Below are 18460 nucleotides of genomic sequence, written 5' to 3'. Positions count from 1 at the left end.
AATGTAAGTCCATTTTCTGGAGGAAAGAGCATCTGAACTCAGAGCCTAAATACTTGCCCAGGGGCCTTCAGAAGGTGGGGAGAAAGGGACCATTGTCTGACGAAGGCAAAAAAGTGGGAATAAGTGTGAAAGTCATCTGGTTCATTTTACCTCCAAGGATGACACCCTGAGTTCCACACTGTTGCTCGGCCTTCTAGTGGCTGGTAACCAGAAAACTCACAGAAGCAGGCACACCCTGGGAGCTGAGTTGTGCTCCCTATTAGCTACATTCTGAGATAATTTCTAACATTTTTCAGGAAATTGCAAAAGCAGTGGTTGTCTGAATGACCTTTACTTAGCAATTTAATACAGCAAAGGTAATCAGTTTCAATGAGAAAAACAAGTGAAATACCATGCACTCTGTGACTTAAAGTGACTTTAGATCTGACTCAGAGTTTGGAACAAGTAGTCAGGAAGAAAACTCAAAGATAGTATGTCTGCATAGTTTATGGAGTGATTTTCTTCTCAGGTAAATGGCTTAGAAAGCAGAGAAACAATTCAAAGTCTTAATCAGGAAGTAAAGAATCTGCTTTAAGACTATTAAAAAACATTTTAGTGACAGTGAGGTAGCTATGGGTCACCTGTACATATTTCTTTTCTAAAACATTCTTTCTAGTACCATTGGCTTGCATAATAGTTTCAAAAAATAGATTCCTAGATTTATCTGAAGTCTGGATTTTATGGCTGTACTTGCACATAAACAGCAGGTTTCCCAGTGATGCTCATGAAACTGGTAGCTGTTATCATACATCACTAGAAAATCAAATACTAACCCTGCAATCTTAAAACTTCTCAATTTCATGGTAATAACTTAAGAACATATGAACAAACATTTTACAGAAGCTTTTCTAGCATTCCCAAGGTTACCCTGCATCATGAACTCTCTGATGTTGATGAGGTCTAACTCTGAAGTTTTACCCATGATTAACTACTCTTCATCACTTTCTCCCCACAATGAATTTTTTGAAATTCAGCACAGAATAAACTTCAGTTCCCACATGCATTTATACAGTTTTTCTCAATTATGAGTCCTCTGATGATTAGTAAGAGATGAGCTCTGACTAAAAGCCTTCCCACATTCTTTACATTTATAAGGTTTTTCCCCTGTATGAATTCTCATGTGTGTCATAAGGGATGAACTCTGTCTGAAGGCTTTCCCACACACTTTGCAGTTATATGGTTTCTCTCCAGTATGAATTCTCTGGTGCTGAATGAGAGCTGAGCTTTGGTTGAATGCTTTCTCACAGTCATTACATTTATAAGGTTTTTCTCCAGTATGAATTTTTCTATGAGTATTAACACCTGAGTGGGAACTGAAGGCTTTTCCACATTCCTTACAATTATATGGTTTCTCTCCAGTGTGAATTCTGTGATGTATATTAAGCCGTGAAATCCAAGAGAAGGCTTTCCCACATTCATTACATTTGTAGGGTTTTTCTCCAGTGTGAATTCTTTGATGTTGTATGAGAGCTGAGCTTTGGCTGAAGGCTTTCCCACATTCTTTGCATGCATATGGTTTCTCACCAGTGTGAATTCTCTGATGTATGATAAGGGCTGAGTGATAGCTGAATACTTTTCCACACTCATTACAATGAAAGGGTTTCTCTCCAGTATGAATTCGATGGTGCCTACTTAGCCGCGATATTGAAGTGAAGGCTTTCCCACACTGAGTACATTCATACGGTTTCTCCCCAGTATGAATTCTGTGGTGCTGAATGAGAGATGAGCACTGACTGAAGGCCCTCCCACATTCGTTACACTTATAGGGCTTCTCTCCTGTGTGAATTCGCTGGTGATTATTCAGAGATGAACTACCTTTAAATGTTTTTCCACATTCCTTGCATTTATAAGGTCTCTCTCCAGTATGCATTCTCTGGTGTCCAATAAGAGATGTGGTGAAACTGAAGGCTTTTCCACATTCACTACATATATACGGTTTCTCTCCTGTATGAACCCTCAAGTGCTGAGTTAGGGATGAGCTTTGGCTGAAGGCTTTCCTACATTCCTTACATTTATAGAGCTTCTCTCCCGTGTGGATTCTCTGGTGTTTACTCAGGGAGGAACTGTGGAGGAAGATTTTCCCACAGATATTACATTTATAACATTTACGCACTGTGTTGACCCCCAGTTGTTTAAAGAGAACTGAATACTGCTGTGAATGGGGTCTCCTTCCTCTGGAACCCATTCTGGGTTTTCTAATAAGTGATGATTTTAGACCAAGGTTCTTCCCAAATTCAATACCTTTAAAGCTCCTCTCCTTCATGTAGACTTTTTTGATGGTAACTAACACTTTCCTGAAAAGTTTGTTCTTTTTGCCTTGTTGCTTCTCTAACTTATCTTCATTTATGTAGGTTTTCTCCAACTTGAAGTCAAATGCACCATCAATTATGAGTTTTTTCATGACTTCCTGATTTTCTTCTTTAGAAATTATGGTTTCAAACAAGCTTTCCCATCCTAAAGTAGACAAAACATGTAAGTCTCTCTTGAACAGAGAATTTTAAAAAGTGACATAAAAACACACAAGGATAGTTAAAAAAATATAGCCTTGAAATCTTAGGAAAGGATGGGAAAAAGAAGAGGAGGAAGGAAGCAGGACGACAGATGTGTGGGTGGGAAGGGTCTGAAGAAACCTACATATAGGTGGGCTGAGGAAATTAGGGGACAACAGGAGGAGCCAGTCTTGGTCTATTAACAAAGCATAGCTCACTAGGGTATGAGGCCCTTCTGAGCACAGCCTGTGTCCCTCGGCTTCATCTCCCAGGGCAGCCACCAGTGCACTCAGGTAAATTCCAAGGGAAAAACTGCAGAGGCGCTAAAATTAAATGAAAGAGAAGAGCTCTTCCAAACACAGGGTGCTCCAGGCCTCCTCAGAGTGCTGTAAATAACAGCATCCACTTACTCAAGTAATATCTACTGAATGCCTACTGTGTGCTACGCAAAGGTTAAGACTCTGGGAATGACAGGGCACAAGCCAGACAAGGGCCTGTTCTCAAGGCTTACATTCTAGCAGTGTGGTACAGACAAAGACCAAGTAACAAATCAACAGCAGTACAAAGGAGCAATGAGAACTGTAAGAAAACACAAAGTGCTGTGTAATAAGAGTGAACAGGCAACTATTTTAAACTGGGTGATGAGAAAATGAAATTAAAGATGAGTTCTAAATAACAAACGCTGGCCAAAAATGTGGGTAAAAAGGTGATTCCGGTCAGAAAGAACAGTAACACAAAGGCCCTAGGCAGGAATAAACTTCCTGTTTTCCAGGACATACAGCAGTCGATGGTAGCTGAAGCAGAGTGAAAAAAGAGAGAGTGTCACGGATGAGGAAAAGAAGTGGGCCAGGCTATATCACAGAGAGTTTTCTAGGATACACGAAGATATTGGAAGTTCATCAGCATCACTGAGGGCTAGAAGGGACATGACATAACATGGTTTTTGTTTAAAAAGGATCACTCTGGTTGCTGTATGAAAAACAAACTGTTATGGGGCCGGGGAGAAAGAGAACAAGGGCAGCTGTAGAACAGCCAATGAGGAGGTGGATGCACTCTTCCTGGATGAAGATGGTGGTGGCTGGCAATGGCATGTGGTGATAAGAGATGGAAAGAGGTGGGCAGATCTGGGATGTTCTGCAAGTAGCACTGGCAGGTATCTTCACCTACGAATAGAGCGCAGAGGCAAGGAAAGAGGGGACTCAAGGGTGACTCCTAGCTTTTGCTCTGGGCAACTCAATGGACACCAACACCATTATCATGATATTGGCGAATACTGGGAGAAAAGAACATTATTGAGAGTAATTTTTTGTCCACCTTTTTGGTTACTTAAGATACAGTACAAGAAATGGAATCAGTGATTCAAAAGAAATGATTTTCTTTTGTATTTTATGAAAGAGCTTTTATTTTCTTAACTACAAAAGAAATATATCATCACAACAAAAATATAGAAAACTATAAAAATGAACATATAGCTCACCCATAAATACATCATGCAATTGTAATCACTATCATATGTGGGACGTAGCTCACCAGAATTTTCTGCATTTAAAAAATCACTTTTGGGCCAGGCAAGGTGGCTCACACCTGTAATCCCAGCACTTTGGGAGGCCGAGGCGGGTGGATCACAAGGTCAGGAGATTGAGACCTTCCTGGTTAACACAGTGAATCCCCATCTCTACTAAAAATGCGAAAAATTAGCCAGGCGAGGTGCCAGGCGCCTGTAGTCCCAGCTACTCAGGAGGCTGAGGCAGGAGAATGGCGTGAACCCGGGAGGCGAAGCTTGCAGTGAGCTGAGATCGCGTCACTGCACTCCAGCCTGGGCAACAGAGCGAGACTCTATCTCAAAAAAAAAGATAACTTTTAATTAAAAAATTAAAATGAGTTGAAAGTAACTTTACCTCCATTTCACTTAAAAATCACGAGCTTCTCTCCATGTCAATAAATGTAAGCTGACATCATCATTTTAATGGCTATATAATATGTACAATGCATGAAAACATCATCATTTAATAAATCCCTTTTTGAGAGTCATTTACCCTCCTCCTTTTGTGGCAGTGATGCCTCAAGTTATAATAAATATTCTTTTACAACATCTTTGCAACTCTGCACAGTTACCTGTGCAGAAATTATCTTAAGATTTCTAGACTTGGAATTGATTTTAACAAAGCCAGACCATCCTCGGAAAGACTGTACCAGTTGCAGTCCCACTAACGATACTGCTTATCACTCAGAGCAGTGACAACACATTGGATATATATTTCTTAATCCTTGGTAATAAGGGAAAAATGGTAACTTGTGCTTTGTTGGAATTTCATTGATTTTAATTTAATGAAGTTGAATAGTGTTTCAAATAGTCCCTTGTGGATTTTTAATCCACATGCCTTGCCTTTTCAATCATAATACTCATGTCTTCACACTGTGATGATTTACTCTTGGTACCTCTGTCTCTTTACATTATGGCTTTGTACTCCCATAACCATCTTAGCAACGTTAATAACAGAGAAAAACTGGAAACTAAAATTTCCAAAAGGAAGACTGTTTAATTGGCTTAACATACAAGATAGTCCTCTTAATGAGGTAGGCCTCTACTCACTGAGGGCTGAATAACTGAAGGACATTCACAATTAAAAACAGGCTCGAGAACAAACTGTATAATCAATCTTTCTGTCTCTCACTGTGTCTGTCTCTCACACACAAATACATTTAAACAAATATAGGTTGAATGGGTAATAAACAACAATAATTGATCGTAGTTGGTAAAATTCCAGATGACTTTTTTTTTTTGCTATTTTTACAATAGCACATAGAATTTGTACAAATTTAAAATAATTAATTTTTTTTAAAATGCTTGTAAAACAACACTGACAATTTGATACCAATGATTTATTTGCCAACCAGAAAGCTCACAGCGAAATTTGAAACTCATTAATAGCTACCATTCTGGTCCTTACTACAGATCTACTTATTTTCTAGATTTCTGATTGAATTTCTGTTTTATTGTATCACTACTCTTGCAGTCAATTGCCTCACACTGTTGGTGGAATGTGGCAAAAACAAAAGATCCCTGAAATGAAAGAAAGGACTGAATCTTCAAAGCAAAGGGCCCAGTAAAGTGCCAAAGAACAAAGAAAAAAAGTGCTCTTTCATATAACCCAACGAAAAGTCTGAAATCCAAAGATAAAGATGATGTCCTGTAAGATTCCAAAGAGAAGACAGAAAAGAAAAAACAAGTTACCTATACAAGAAATAGAATCGGACTAATGGGATTATTTGTCAGCAGCAATCCATGCCAAAAGACAATGGAGCAGTTTAGACAACAGGAAAAAGAAAAAACAAACAAACAAACAAACAAAAAACGGATGCCAGAATTCTTGATCCAAAACACAAATCTCAGGAGAGAAAAAACCCACTGATTTTAGACACGTACAGGTACTGCACACACGAACGTTTCCGAGAAACGTTACCCAAGAAAATATTCTAGTGGAACCAAAGGGAAAAATGTGAAGACAGAGGTCATGAAAACGCAAAAGTGAACTGACCCAGAAAGCCCATGACCTGCCCAGGTGAGAAATAAACACCAGACAAGTGGTAAAGCTCAAGAGAGGCCTCCTCTACCGCCAGAAGCACAGACAGAATTCACAGGAGAACGAATGCGGAAGCTGATAATGCAGTCAGCCAAGGGCATATAGCGAGTAAGTGACACGCCTTAGGAGCCGGGATCTGGGATGCATCATTTTCTAAATTTTCACAGAAAAGAGAAGAATGGCATGATGAGTATCTGGAAGCCCACTCACATTCCATAACTGTTACTGTTTGTCACACCTTCTTTCCCTCTTTCATGTATCTAAATACATATACATATATCTGCTTTTTTTCCCCTGCTGAACCACATGTGATAAGTTGTACACCAAAGAAATCAAAGCAAAAGATGGTTCCAAGATGAAACTATGAGGGATGTATTGTAGTGATTAAAAAAAAAAATGTAGTGTATGTTCAAGCCACTAAGGAAAATAATTTAGGAAAAGAAATCAATCCAGTAAAAGCAAGGAAAAGGGAGCATGAAAGAATTGTAAACCTTTACACATGATACACTGTATTACATATCCTACAAATTACAAGACATCTGAAAACAGTGCAACCCATATTGGGAGAATTCAACCCTCCCCTGAAACTGATGGATCAAGTAATCAAAAAAGTAGAGAGAAAGGATCTGCCTTCCCAGCATTCCCACCTGGCCTGGCACATCAAGGAGATCCTTGAGCACAGCCTCCTCACTGTGCCCTGGCAGTTGGAAAATGTTACGCCCATCTCCCAATTACTCTGTCACTCACCTAGATGTGCGCCTTGGGGAACTCCACTCTCCACCATCCAGGGGTCTTCCCCTTGCTCCAACTGGGAGATGACCTTTGGCTTGGAAAAGAGAATCCCTGTTCAAGAACAAGAAAGAGACATGAGTAGCCATCATGGCAGGCAGGTCCAGGCCCAGTGCCCAGGACAGAGGGGCAGTACGGGGAAGGAGGAGGTTTGTTCTGAGAGAGGCTTAAAATTGGGCACCTAGAGGACGACCAGGAGGTGGTCTCAGGAAGAAAGTGAGGGCTCTGACTGTGCACCCCTCTCAGCAAGAACACCTTGTGGGGCTCAGGGAACAGAGCTCAGCGGGCAGAAGACAGAAGAAGCAGAGAAAAGATGCCTTTCATCAACTCTACTAAGCCAAGGTCTCTTAGTACAACCAAGGGGAATGGCAATAGCCACTCTTGGAGCCCACCTGTGAGCCAACCTGGCCAAGTCTTGCAAATGTGCTCCAAATGTGCTCCCTGGAGGGTGCTAAGGTGCTCTCCCGGAAGATTCTGCATCAGGAGGAAAGCTCCTTACCCAGCGAGACCAGGCTGCTGTAGTTCTCCAGCATCACCTCCCGGTACAAGGCTCTCTGGGCAGAGCCCAGGTGCAACCACTCGTCCTGGCTGAAGAACACGGCCACATCCCTGAATGTCACGGACTCCTGTAATGGCAAACCCATTCCTGTTCATCCAAGACCATCCCCACCATAGGACGACTGAGAAGCAACCCTGTCACAACTTAGGGTTCTAAGTATTTCAAGTATTTCTGGACAACTTTTCAGTTACCAAGCACACATTTATCATTTACCTACGGTGAGTGAAACACTGTCCCCTCAGGAAACTTGAACACAGAATTCAAACAAGATAAGCACTTGAAACCATGAAACAAAATCACAAAACACTCAACTTTAGATTTGGAAATGTCCAATCACCTAGACCAAACTCTCACCTTACAGGCGACACCTGAGAGTCAGGTTTCGGAAGGAGGCACCAGCACATTCACTGAGGGAGGTATAGGTGGAACGCCACCAGGCTTGCCTGGAAAGGCGGTCACTGAGTCCTAGTTCTGCCTCAACTTGGGCCATCTCTGAGTCCTGGGAAAGGGGACACTGACATTCACAACAGGGAAGCCTATGAAAATGTGCCAGGCATGGCTGTGTCAGGAGAGGTCCCAGGTGATGGGCTGTATCACCTTTCAGGCCAAAGGAGAAGGCTATGGTCAGGAGTCTCCCTCCCAACCCCCGAAGCTCCTGTTCTTCTACCTCTCTCCTCCCACTGGACGGCATGTCACTGCTCTGAACTAGGACCACCTCCCCTTCTTTTCTTGAGAGTCATCTTCTTGGCTGAGCACAGTGGCTCACGCCTATAATCCCAGCACTCTGGGAGGCCGAGACAGGAGGATTACTTGAGCCCAGGAGTTCGAGACCAACCTGGGCAACATAGGGAGACGCCATCTCTGCAAAAAAATAATTTTTTTTAACTAGTTGGTTGTGGTGGCATGTGTCTGTAGTCCCAGTTATTCAGAAGGCTGAGACAGAAGGCTTGCCTGAGCCCAGGAGGTGGAGGCTGCAGTGACGTGTGATCACACTACTGCACTCCAGCCTGGGCAACAGGCTGTCTCTTAAAAACAAAACAAAAGAATCATCTTTAAAAGCTTATTAGAAAATTCTAAAAGATCAATAAGCAAAAGAACAAGAAGTGTTCACCCAACTTTCTACCACCAGAAAAAGTCAACTTTTTGCTATGTCTCTTCAGATGATTTTCATGCAAATAAGGTTCTATGTTTAAATAAAAATAAAATCCCATTATACAAATAACTGCATCCTAGTCACCACTGTTCACATGCTGCCCAGTACTCCACGGTATAGATGATCTAGTTTATGTAACTCGCCTCGGACTGGAGGTTTAGGTTGTTTCCAGCTTGTTAATACTCTAAAAATGCTGAACTGAGTATCCTGTACATCATCAGAAAGGTGCACAAAGCTTATCTCCTGCAGACATATTTTCCTTTTTTTTTTTTTTTTTTTTTTTGAGATGGAGTCTTGCTCTGTCACCAGGCTGGAGTGCAGTGGCGCGATCTCAGCTCACTGCAACCTCCACGTTCCGGGTTCAAGTGATTCTCCTGCCTCAGCATCCTGACCTACTGGGATTACAGGAGCGCACCACCAGACCCACCACACCTGGCTTTTGTATTTTTTATTTTTTGAGATGGAGTCTCACTGTGTCACACAGGCTGGAGTGCAGTGGCATGATCTCTGCTCACTGCAACCCCCGCCTCCCGGGTTCAAATGATTCTCCTGCCTCAGCCTCCAGAGTAGTTGGGACTACAGGCATGCACCACCATGCCCAGCTAATTTTTGTATTTTTAGTAGAGACCAGGTTTCACCATGTTGGTCAGGCTGGTCTTGAACTTCTGATGTCAAGTGATCCACCCGCCTTGGCCTCCCAAGGTCCTGGGAATACAGGGCCTCTCTTTTTGAAATTTTCCAGTGTTAGGAAGGGATTATTTTACTCCTCCGTGTCTTTGTCCTCCACAAGGCAAAAACATACCTGGATCTTTCACAAAGCTCTGGGAGTGCCAGTGGCCTGGCGTTGCAGCCCCATTAAATTCTTTGTCAAAAAGTATGAGACTGGGGGCTGGGCACGGTGGCTCACGCCTGGAGTCCCAACACTTTAGGAGGCTGAGGCAGGCAGACTGCTTGAGGTCAGGAGTTCGAGATCAGCCTGGCCAACTTGGTGAAATCCGGTCTCTACTAAAAATACAAAAATTAGCCGGCTGTGGTGGCACATGCCATAGTCCCAACTACCAGGGAGGCTGAGACTGCAGTGAGCCGTGTTCGTGCCACTGCACTCCAGCCTGGGTAACAGAGTGAGACCCTATCTCAAAAGAGATAAAAAAAAGTATGAGACAGGCTCTAAGGCAAGGGAAACACCTTCCTTCCAGACTTCCTCAGCTATCAAGCCCTCTGGTCCTTCCCTGAGCTTCACTGGGTAGAGATGCTCAACAACAGATGAACAAGTTTGCCACCTCCAGACCCTGAAGGCAGTTCAAGCAAAAAGAAGCCTTCACTCACCTGTACCTGGGCTGGCAGCAACCTCCTTGCCATCTCCCCCTCCATGCTGCCCCTCTTGGGGAAGGCACCTGGAATGGAGAAAGAAGCTGTGAGGTCTTTTCATGCCCACCCTCATTAGACCAGACCGGGTTAGAAGCCATAAGCTGAGCATCTGCAGAGAAGGAGCCTGGCACTGCCCAGGCCAGAGAGGCCCTGAGTCCAGCCACCTAAATCAGTGTGGGAAGCAGGTACACAGTCACCGGGCCTGCCACCCTTCTGCCAGTGCTTTACGATAAAGACGAATGGAGCGAAGGGATGGAGACGATCTGGTGTGCATTAACAGGGTCAGGGGCACCATCAGGCAAGGCTCATCCAGATAAAGTAATAGGAAATGACACAATATTCCACACATCTGCACTTGGATGTTGTTCAATACGAAAAAGAGCAATTGAAGAACTGATGCCCTTTTTAGGAACAGCCAACCAAAAATTAGTCCTCTTCTCTTCCTCTTGTAAGTTTTATTTCTTTCATCAAAAACAGTTATCAAAGCTGCTTAAAGGTGCCGTTACACATTCTCCCCGGCCCCAAAAAACAAGGGCTCAAGAGAACAGCACCACCGGCTAGAAATGGATTTAAAATTTAGAGAAATGGGAAGTAACTTAGCAAGTGGACATGATTACGGTAAATAAAAAAGGAAATGGTTAAATCTCTCCAGGACTGACTGTAGGAAAACACCGCCAAATGAGCAAGACTGCCAAAAACGAGTTAATCTAAAGTTTAAACTCCGGGAAACGGAGTAGAGGGAGGGTTAAACCCACGAACGCCAAGAGCGGAAAACCACCCGGAGGGCTCTGGACCCGGAACCGAACCGGCGTTTTGCAGTTTCTTTTCTGGAGCCGTTTCCCCCACAGTCCGGCCCAGGCTGCGGCCCAGGAGTCCAGCGGCGTCGACGCGCTCTCCCGGCCACCGCCGGGCCCTTCCCAGGCCACGCCCCCTTCGGGGCCGGGTTCACCTGCCGAGGCCGCCGCGGCTCGGACTCCTGGAGCCCGGGCTCGGCGGGCACGCGCGGCAACCAGCACTCGTCCTGGTCCCGCCGCGGCAGCCGCACGCCCCGGGCCCGCCCTCACCGGCAGCCTGTACCTGGGCCCGCCACGACGGGGAGAGCGCAGCTGCACACCGCACGAGAGGCGAACAGAACACCTAGTTCAGAGACGCTTCCCGTCGCCGCCGGGCGCCACTGCGCTTGCGCGCCGAAGAGCCGACGGGTTTCCCTGGCTGAACCGCAGCGTTTGTCCCTCCGGACTTCATTTCCCAGATGTCGCCGCGGCACCACCACTTACGGTGTCCGAGAGGCAACCACAGCCCCGAGAGCGGAGAACGCGGTCGGGCTGTGGAGTTGGAGAAGGCTGGAGTCCCTCCAGCTTGGGCTCCAGCTACTCTCTGCTAAACCACTCACTATATTCGTAGTTAGAATGACAATAGTAAGACGGAAAATTGAGTATGAATTTTTAAATGTGGAAGACTAGCTGCCGCTGATTATTCACAGGTGGTGAGAGAACTATTACAGTCCATTCCGCAATTTTAATAAAAAAGGAATTATGTCTAAATTTTGTAATCTCGGCCGAGCGCGGTGGCTCGCGCCTGTAATCCCAGCCCTTTGGGAGGCCGAGGTGGGCGGATCGCGAGGTCAAGATGGATCGAGACCATCTTGGCTAACACGGTGCAACCTCGTGTCTACTAAAATACAAAAAACTAGCCGGGCGAGGTGGCGGCGCCTGTGGTCCCAGCTACTCGGGAGGCTGAGGCAGGAGAATGGCGGGAACCCGGGAGGCGGAGCTTGCAGTGAGCCGAGATCGCGCCATTGCACTCCAGCCTGGGCGACAGAGAGAGACTCCGTCTGAAAAAAGAAAAGGAGCGAAATCAGACCCTCCACACATGGATGAGAAGAATGTAAAGTGGTGCAGCCACTTTAGAAAAGTCTAGCAGTTGCGGCCGGGCGCAGTGGCTCACGCCTGTAATCCCAGCACTTTGGGAGGCCAAGATGGGCGGGTCACGAGGTCAGGAGATCGAGACCATCCTGGCTAACACGGTAAAACCCCGTCTCTACTAAAAAATACAAAAAACTAGCCGGGCGAGGTGGCGGCGCCTGTGGTCCCAGCTACTCGGGAGGCTGAGGCCGGAGAATGGCGGGAACCCGGGAGGCGGAGCTTGCAGTGAGCTAAGATCGCGCCGCTGCGCTCCAGCCTGGGCGACAGAGCGAGACTCCGTCTCAAATAAATAAATAAATAAATTTTTGTAATCTTTACATATTTACTGGCACTCAGAGTAAAACAAAAGCATAAACCCAGTATTTCCCTCTTCATGGCACTCACTTCTTTTGAAGTGACTTCTTTTGAAGTGACTTCTTTATTTTAGGGTTAAAATGAAGTGAAATAAATAAATAAAGTGAAATAAAATAAAAGTGACTTCTTTAAAGTCACTTTTTGAAGTGATTTAGTTTAGGGTTAAAATAAAGCCCAACTCCCAGCGCTATCATCACAACTGCCTCCTCGATAACCTGCACTGTGATTTTTTAAATATCCAACATTAGGGTTTACAGAGGCAAACCTAAACGCAAAGGGTACTTGAAGATAGAAAACGCAGAGATGGACTAAGAGATGTCAGGTAGATAGTATGAAAAAGAAATCTTGGATCGCAGTGTTACAATAATACAAGGATTATTTCACAGTAAAAATCATTAAATTGAACAAAATGGATGTTTTATATTGTTAAAAGATAATAATGTACCTCACTAATCATTAGGGGAATGCAGATCAAACATCCACTGTGATTTCACACTCATTAGGATGGCTACTATAAAATGTGGGAAAAAAGAAAACCAGGAAACAATCCTTGTATATGAATGGTGGGAATATAAAATGGTGCCGCTGCGCTGGAAAACGGTGTGGCGGTTCCTCAAAAAAAATTAAAGATAGAATTAACACACGGGCAATTCCACTTCTGGATCATATGTTATTTTTGCATTTAATTATTATTTTAAAATAATAGTAATAAAGAGATAACAGTTGTAGACCATTATTGGCAAAACAACATAGCACTGAGATTTACAAAGTAAAGGGTGGCAGACTAAGTACCCATGATTACCTCCCTTTTTCTCTTCATATTCTTCAAAGTAACCCCAAACATATATAATTTTCAAAGGAGCAAATCTCATGCAACTCTAGAAAAATACCATCAGAACACCAAAGATTGAGAAAAACATTTGGAAGACATGCAGGAGATATGTGCTCTGATATCCAAAATCTAATAAAAAGATTCAGAAGAAGAAAGCAGAGAAAATGGGGAGGTGGGGAATAATAACACATAGATTACATAAAGAGATAGTGATAGAAATATAGCAGAAAATACATTCAAGCTGAGGAAGGCGTGAGTCTTCAGAGTAAATAAAATGTAGGGTGTTTGGCATAATGAATGAGCTAGGGTAGGGATGGCCCATAAAAAATACATCCCCGATGAAATATCAGAACTCTGAGGATAAACAGAAACCCCTAAAAGTGACCAGAAAAGATGGAATAAAAGATTCGCATGTGTTATTTGCTACAAGTCATAGAAGATGGAACTGCTCAAGTTGGCTGAAATGAATAAGACATAGCAAGAAATCACTGGGGCAGACTCCAGCTACAAAAGAATCAGTGGTTCTGTGATGTCAGCAAAAACCAGGTTTTGGCTGGGCGTGGTGGCTCAAGCCTGTAATCCCAGCTATTCAGGAGGCTGAGGCAGGGGAATTGCTTGAACCTGGGAGGTGGAGCTTGCAGTGAGCCGAGATCGCGCCACTGCACTCCAGCCTGGGACACAGAGCAAGACTCTGTCTCAAAAAAAAAAAAAAAGAAGAAGAATCAAATGAAGTAAAACTTGCATGGATTACAAGAAACTGTAGTAAGTAAATCAACAAGTAAAACGTATCTGAATCAAAATGATGGTTAAGGCATTTTGAAGGTAATTTAATAACAGAATGAAAAACCCAGATGATTACAAAAGAGAGTGACAATGAAGAAATAGGAGATATGATAGCATGCTAAGGTTCTTGTCTCATTCAAAGGAATAGACATAGATAAAAATTAATTTTAGATTTTTTTATGTTTAAATATGTATGTTAAATATAAGAAAGCACTGGGCAAATAGAAATCTGATATATGACTTTGTAACCAGCCCTTGAGTAATCTTAAGCTACATTTTATGTCCTTACCTAGTAAAAAGTTTTTTTTTTTTTTTTTGAGACAGAGTCTCGCTCTGTCACAGGCTAAGGGTGCAGCTGGTAATCTTGGCTCCTGCAACCTTAAGCCTCCCTGGTTCAAGCAATTCTTCTGCCTCAGCCTCGAGTAACTGGGATTACAGTCACAGAAGCCACCACACCCAGCCATGCACTTTTTTGGGGAGCGGGTCTGCAGCTCTGCCGCCCAGGCTGGAGTGCAGTGGCCGGATCTCAGCTCACTGCAAGCTCCGCTACTCCGGGTTCACGCCATTCTGCCTCAGCCTCCCGGTAGCTGGGACTACAGGCATCGCCACTGCGCCCGGCTAGTTTTTTGTATTTTTTAGTAGAGACGGGGTTTCACCGTGTTAGCCAGGATGGTCTCGATCTCCTGACCTTGTGATCCGCCCGTCTCGGCCTCCCAAAGTGCTGGGATTACAGGCTTGAGCCACCGCGCCCGGCCTAATTTTTGTATTTTTAGTAGAGATGGGGTTTCACCATGTTGACCAGGCTGGTCTCAAACTCCTGACTTCATGATCCGCCTGCCTCAGCCTCCCAAAGTGTTGGAATTACAGGCATAAGCCACTGCACCTGGCCAAAAATATTATATTGATAAATTCAAATGTGTATACATATTGCAGGATAAAGTAAATAAACAATTACATTAATGTCAATAGCCAAGATTTTCAGAGTAAGCAAAAAGAAATACAAATAAAATGTATTACTAGTTAAGTGAAAAGCCTATTAGTTAATATTCAAATTGAAAATATCAACAATTGATTTTTGGTTCTTTCTAAAAAAAAAAAAAAAGTCCCTGTTCCTATTCACTGCAAAGCCTAGAAGGAATGACAATCCAATAGTAATTAGCTACCAAATGATGGTCTCTAGATTCGCATTTAACACAAAGGCTTATGATAAATTCAAGGCAGGGAAGGCCCAAGGTAGGTATGGTGGCTGAAAGCAGGAAAGCTGTCATAAGAGACATGTCAAAAGGACACAGGAACCAAGCTCAAGGGTTTCTGTTGGACACAGATGGAAGAATTCATCACCAAAAAGAATGATAGCTACAATGGATTAAAATGTATCAAATGCCATAAAAATGTGTTTACTATTTCCGGCCAAAATAGAGTAAAAAAGACTGGAATGACTGTCCCACCTTATGCACACACTACCACTGCCACCAAGAGAAAACATGTAGCAAGAGACATCAGACAATAAAGGACATTGGTTCCAGAGAGTCAAAAACAAATGAGGCGAGCCCTACAACTGTCCCATCTTACTGCTTTGACAGAGTCTTCAAGTCAAAGCACAGAAAAGGCACTTGAAAATCCCACATGCATTCCCAATAAAGTCTTCCACCAAGCTAGAAATGCAAAAGAACTTATCTATGAAACACTACGCTAAGACTATCCTTTTTTTTTTTTTTTTTTGAGACAGAGTCGTCTAGCTCTGTCCCCCAGGCTGGAGTGCGGTGGCGCGATCTTGGCCCAGGGCAACCTCTACCTCCTGATTTCAAGCAGTTCTCCTGCTTTAACCTCCTGAATAGCTGGGAATACAGGCATGCGCCACTATGCCTGGTTAATTATTTATTTATTTATTTGTTTGTTTATTTATTTATTTATTTATTTATTTGAGACGGAGTCTCGCTCTGTCGCCCAGGCTGGAGTACAGTGGCGCGATCTCGGCTCACTGCAAGCTCCGCCTCCCAGGTTCACGCCATTCTCCTGCCTCAGCCTCCCCAGTAGCTGCGACTACAGGCGCCCACCACCTCGCCCAGCTAATTTTTTGGATTTTTAGTAGAGACGGGGTTTTACCGTGTTAGCCAGGATGGTCTCGGTCTCCTGACCTCATGATCCCCCAGCCTTGGCCTCCCAAAGTACTGGGATTACAGGCATGAGTCACCGTGCCCAGCCTATTTTTTATTTATTTTTTTGAGATGGAGTTTTTATTTATTTTTTATTTATTTTTTTGAGTGCAGTGGTGCAACTTTGGCTCACTGCAACCTCTGCCTGCAGGTTCAAGCGATTCTCCTGTCTCAGCCTCCTGAGTAGCTGGGATTGCAGGTGCCCGCCACTATGCCTAGCTAATTTTTGGTATTTTTAGTAGAGATGGGGTTTCACCATGTTGGCCAGGCTGGTCTTGAACTACTGACCTTGTAATCTGCCTACTTTGGACTCCCAAAGTGCTGGGATTACAGGCGTGAGCCACTGGGCCAGCCCATTAACACTATACTTAACAGCTAAAGCATGATTGCTAGCCAGGCACAGTAGCCTGTAATCCCAGCACTTTAGGAGGCCAAGGTGGGTGGATCACCTGAGGTCAGGAGTTCGAAACCAACCTGGCCAACATGGTGAAACCTCGTCTCTACTAAAAATACAAAAATTAGCCAGGCATGGTGGCACATGCCTGTAGTCCCAGCTACTCAGGAGGCTGAGGCAGGAGAATCGCTTGAAACCGGGAGGCGGCAGTTGCAGTGAGCAAAGATTGCACCACTGCACTCCAGCTTGGGCTACAGTGCAAGACTGTCTCAAGAAAGAAAAAAAAAGAATGATTGCTTTCCTCCTGAGATCAGTAACAAAGGCAGGAAATGTCTGCTCTTACCACTTCTATGTATGCACCACTCCTAATGGAGGTTCTAGCCATTGGGCTAAGGGTAAGAAAAGTATCCAAACTGGTAAGGAAAAAGTAAAACCACCTTCATTCACAACTTACATAATCTGTGCAGAAAAATCTGACACAATCTCCAAAAAGGCTCCTAGAACTAAAAAGCAAGTTTATCAAGATTGTAAGATACAATGTCAGTATTCAAAAATCAGTGTGCTTCTTACTAGTAATGGGCAATCATAAATTGAAGTTTAAAAAGCAAACATTTACAATAGCGTCAGAAATATGAAATACTTAAGGACAGACCTGACAAATATAAGCAAATGCTAGTTACTGCAAACTATAAAATATTAATGAGAGAAAATGTTAAAGCCCTAAATAAATGGAGATACAGACTTTGTTCAAGGGTAAATATTTTTAAGAATCAATATTAAGGCCGAGTGCAGTGGCTCAAGCCTGTAATCCCAGCACTTTGGGAGGCTGAGGTGGGCGGATCACGAGGTCAGGAGATCGAGACCATCCTGGCTAACATGGTGAAACCCCGTCTCTACTAAAAATACAAAAAAACTAGCCGGGCGAGGTGGCAGACGCCTGTAGTCCCAGCTACTCGGGAGGCTAAGGCAGGAGAATGGCATGAACCCAGGAGGTGGAGCTTGCAGTGAGCTGAGATCGGGCCACTGTACTCCAGCCTGGGCGACAGAGCAAGACTCCATCTCAAAAAAAAAAAAAAAAAATGTTAATTCTCCCCAAATTGATCTACAGTTTCAACACCTTCCCTGTCAATGTCATGGCAGGCCTTTTTTTTTTCTTAGGAATTTCACAAAGTGATTCTAAAATTCATATGGAAATTCAAAGGATATGGAATTCAAAGGACTCTGAAAAAAGGAGAACAATGTTGGAGAACTAACATTAGATGATTTCAAGACTTATTATAAATCTATGATAATTAGCTGGCATAGTGGCTCACAGTCTGTAATCTCAGCACTTCCAGAGGCCAAGGCAGGTGGATTGCTTGAGCCCAGGACTTTGAGATCAACCTGGGCAACATAGTGAGACCCCATTTATAAAATTTAAAAAAACAAAAAACTAGCCAGGCACCTTGGCGCACGCCTGTAGTCCCAAGCTACCTCGGGGGCTGGGGTGGGAGGATTTACTTGAGCCTGTGAGGCTGAGGTTATAGTGAGCCGAGATCACACTAGTGCACTCCTGCCTGAGCAACAGAGTAAGACCATATCTCAAAAAAAAAAAAAAAAAAAAAAAAAAAGATTATCAAGGCAGTGAATGAGCAATTGTCATCAAAAAACAAATAGATCAATGGACCAGAATACATGGTCCATAAATAGACCCACACTTCTATGGACCATTTGTTTTAGACAATTGAGGGCTAATCTTTTAAACATGATGCTGGAACAACTGGCTAGCTACATTTAAAGACATGAAGTTTGATTCATCTCTCATGCCATTAAAAAGTATCCATCAAAATTAATCATAGAACTAAATGTAAATCCTAAAACATTAAAACTTCTAGAAAAAAAAGAGAAAATCTTTGTGGCCTTGTGTTAAGCAAAGTTTTCTTGAATGCAACACCGAAAGCATGATCTATAAGTGAAAAAAGTTAACTTGGACTTCCTGTAAATTAAAACCTGCTTATCAAAGACACTCTTAGGAAAATGGAAAGACAAGCCACAG

The 18460-nt window shown here is 43.5% G+C and overlaps 1 protein-coding gene across 4 annotated transcripts; it reads right to left on the bottom strand.

Annotated features, from left to right (window-relative positions):
• Positions 1 to 315: 315 nt before the first annotated feature.
• Positions 316 to 11535, bottom strand: ZNF879 (zinc finger protein 879). 4 transcript variants are annotated; one of them, XM_021940056.2, is made up of 5 exons: positions 11059 to 11535; positions 9940 to 10007; positions 7401 to 7527; positions 6860 to 6955; positions 316 to 2493 (listed from the first exon to the last, which is right to left on the bottom strand). In XM_021940056.2, exons 2-5 carry the CDS (start codon positions 9982 to 9984, stop codon positions 1058 to 1060), a joined length of 1704 nt encoding a protein of 567 aa, XP_021795748.1. In that variant the 5' UTR covers positions 9985 to 10007; positions 11059 to 11535; the 3' UTR covers positions 316 to 1057. The 4 variants fall into 4 exon arrangements, with proteins under 4 accessions (XP_021795748.1, XP_021795750.1, XP_021795749.1 ...); XM_021940058.1 differs by lacking the exon at positions 11059 to 11535 and adding an exon at positions 10788 to 11044; XM_021940057.2 differs by lacking the exon at positions 11059 to 11535 and having other exon boundaries at positions 9940 to 11044.
• Between the last annotated feature and the right edge of the window lie 6925 nt (positions 11536 to 18460).

The sequence above is a fragment of the Papio anubis genome, chromosome 5 (assembly GCF_008728515.1).
Source record: "Papio anubis isolate 15944 chromosome 5, Panubis1.0, whole genome shotgun sequence".
NCBI classification, from domain to species: Eukaryota; Metazoa; Chordata; class Mammalia; order Primates; family Cercopithecidae; genus Papio; species Papio anubis.
The sequence above is the reverse complement of the archived record's forward strand: the minus strand, read 5'-3'. Positions and strand labels throughout refer to the sequence as shown.

Excerpts from the sequence above, each read along its gene's own strand:
- ZNF879 (XM_021940056.2), bottom strand. The coding sequence starts at position 9,984 with ATGGAGGGGGAGATGGCAAGGAGGTTGCTGCCAGCCCAGGTACAG. Across the intron at positions 7,528-9,939 it reads TGCTGCCAGCCCAGGTACAG|GAGTCCGTGACATTCAGGGA; the intron begins GTGAGTGAAGGC and ends TTGCCATTACAG. Across the intron at positions 2,494-6,859 it reads TCCCCAAGGCGCACATCTAG|GATGGGAAAGCTTGTTTGAA; the intron begins GTGAGTGACAGA and ends TGTCTACTTTAG.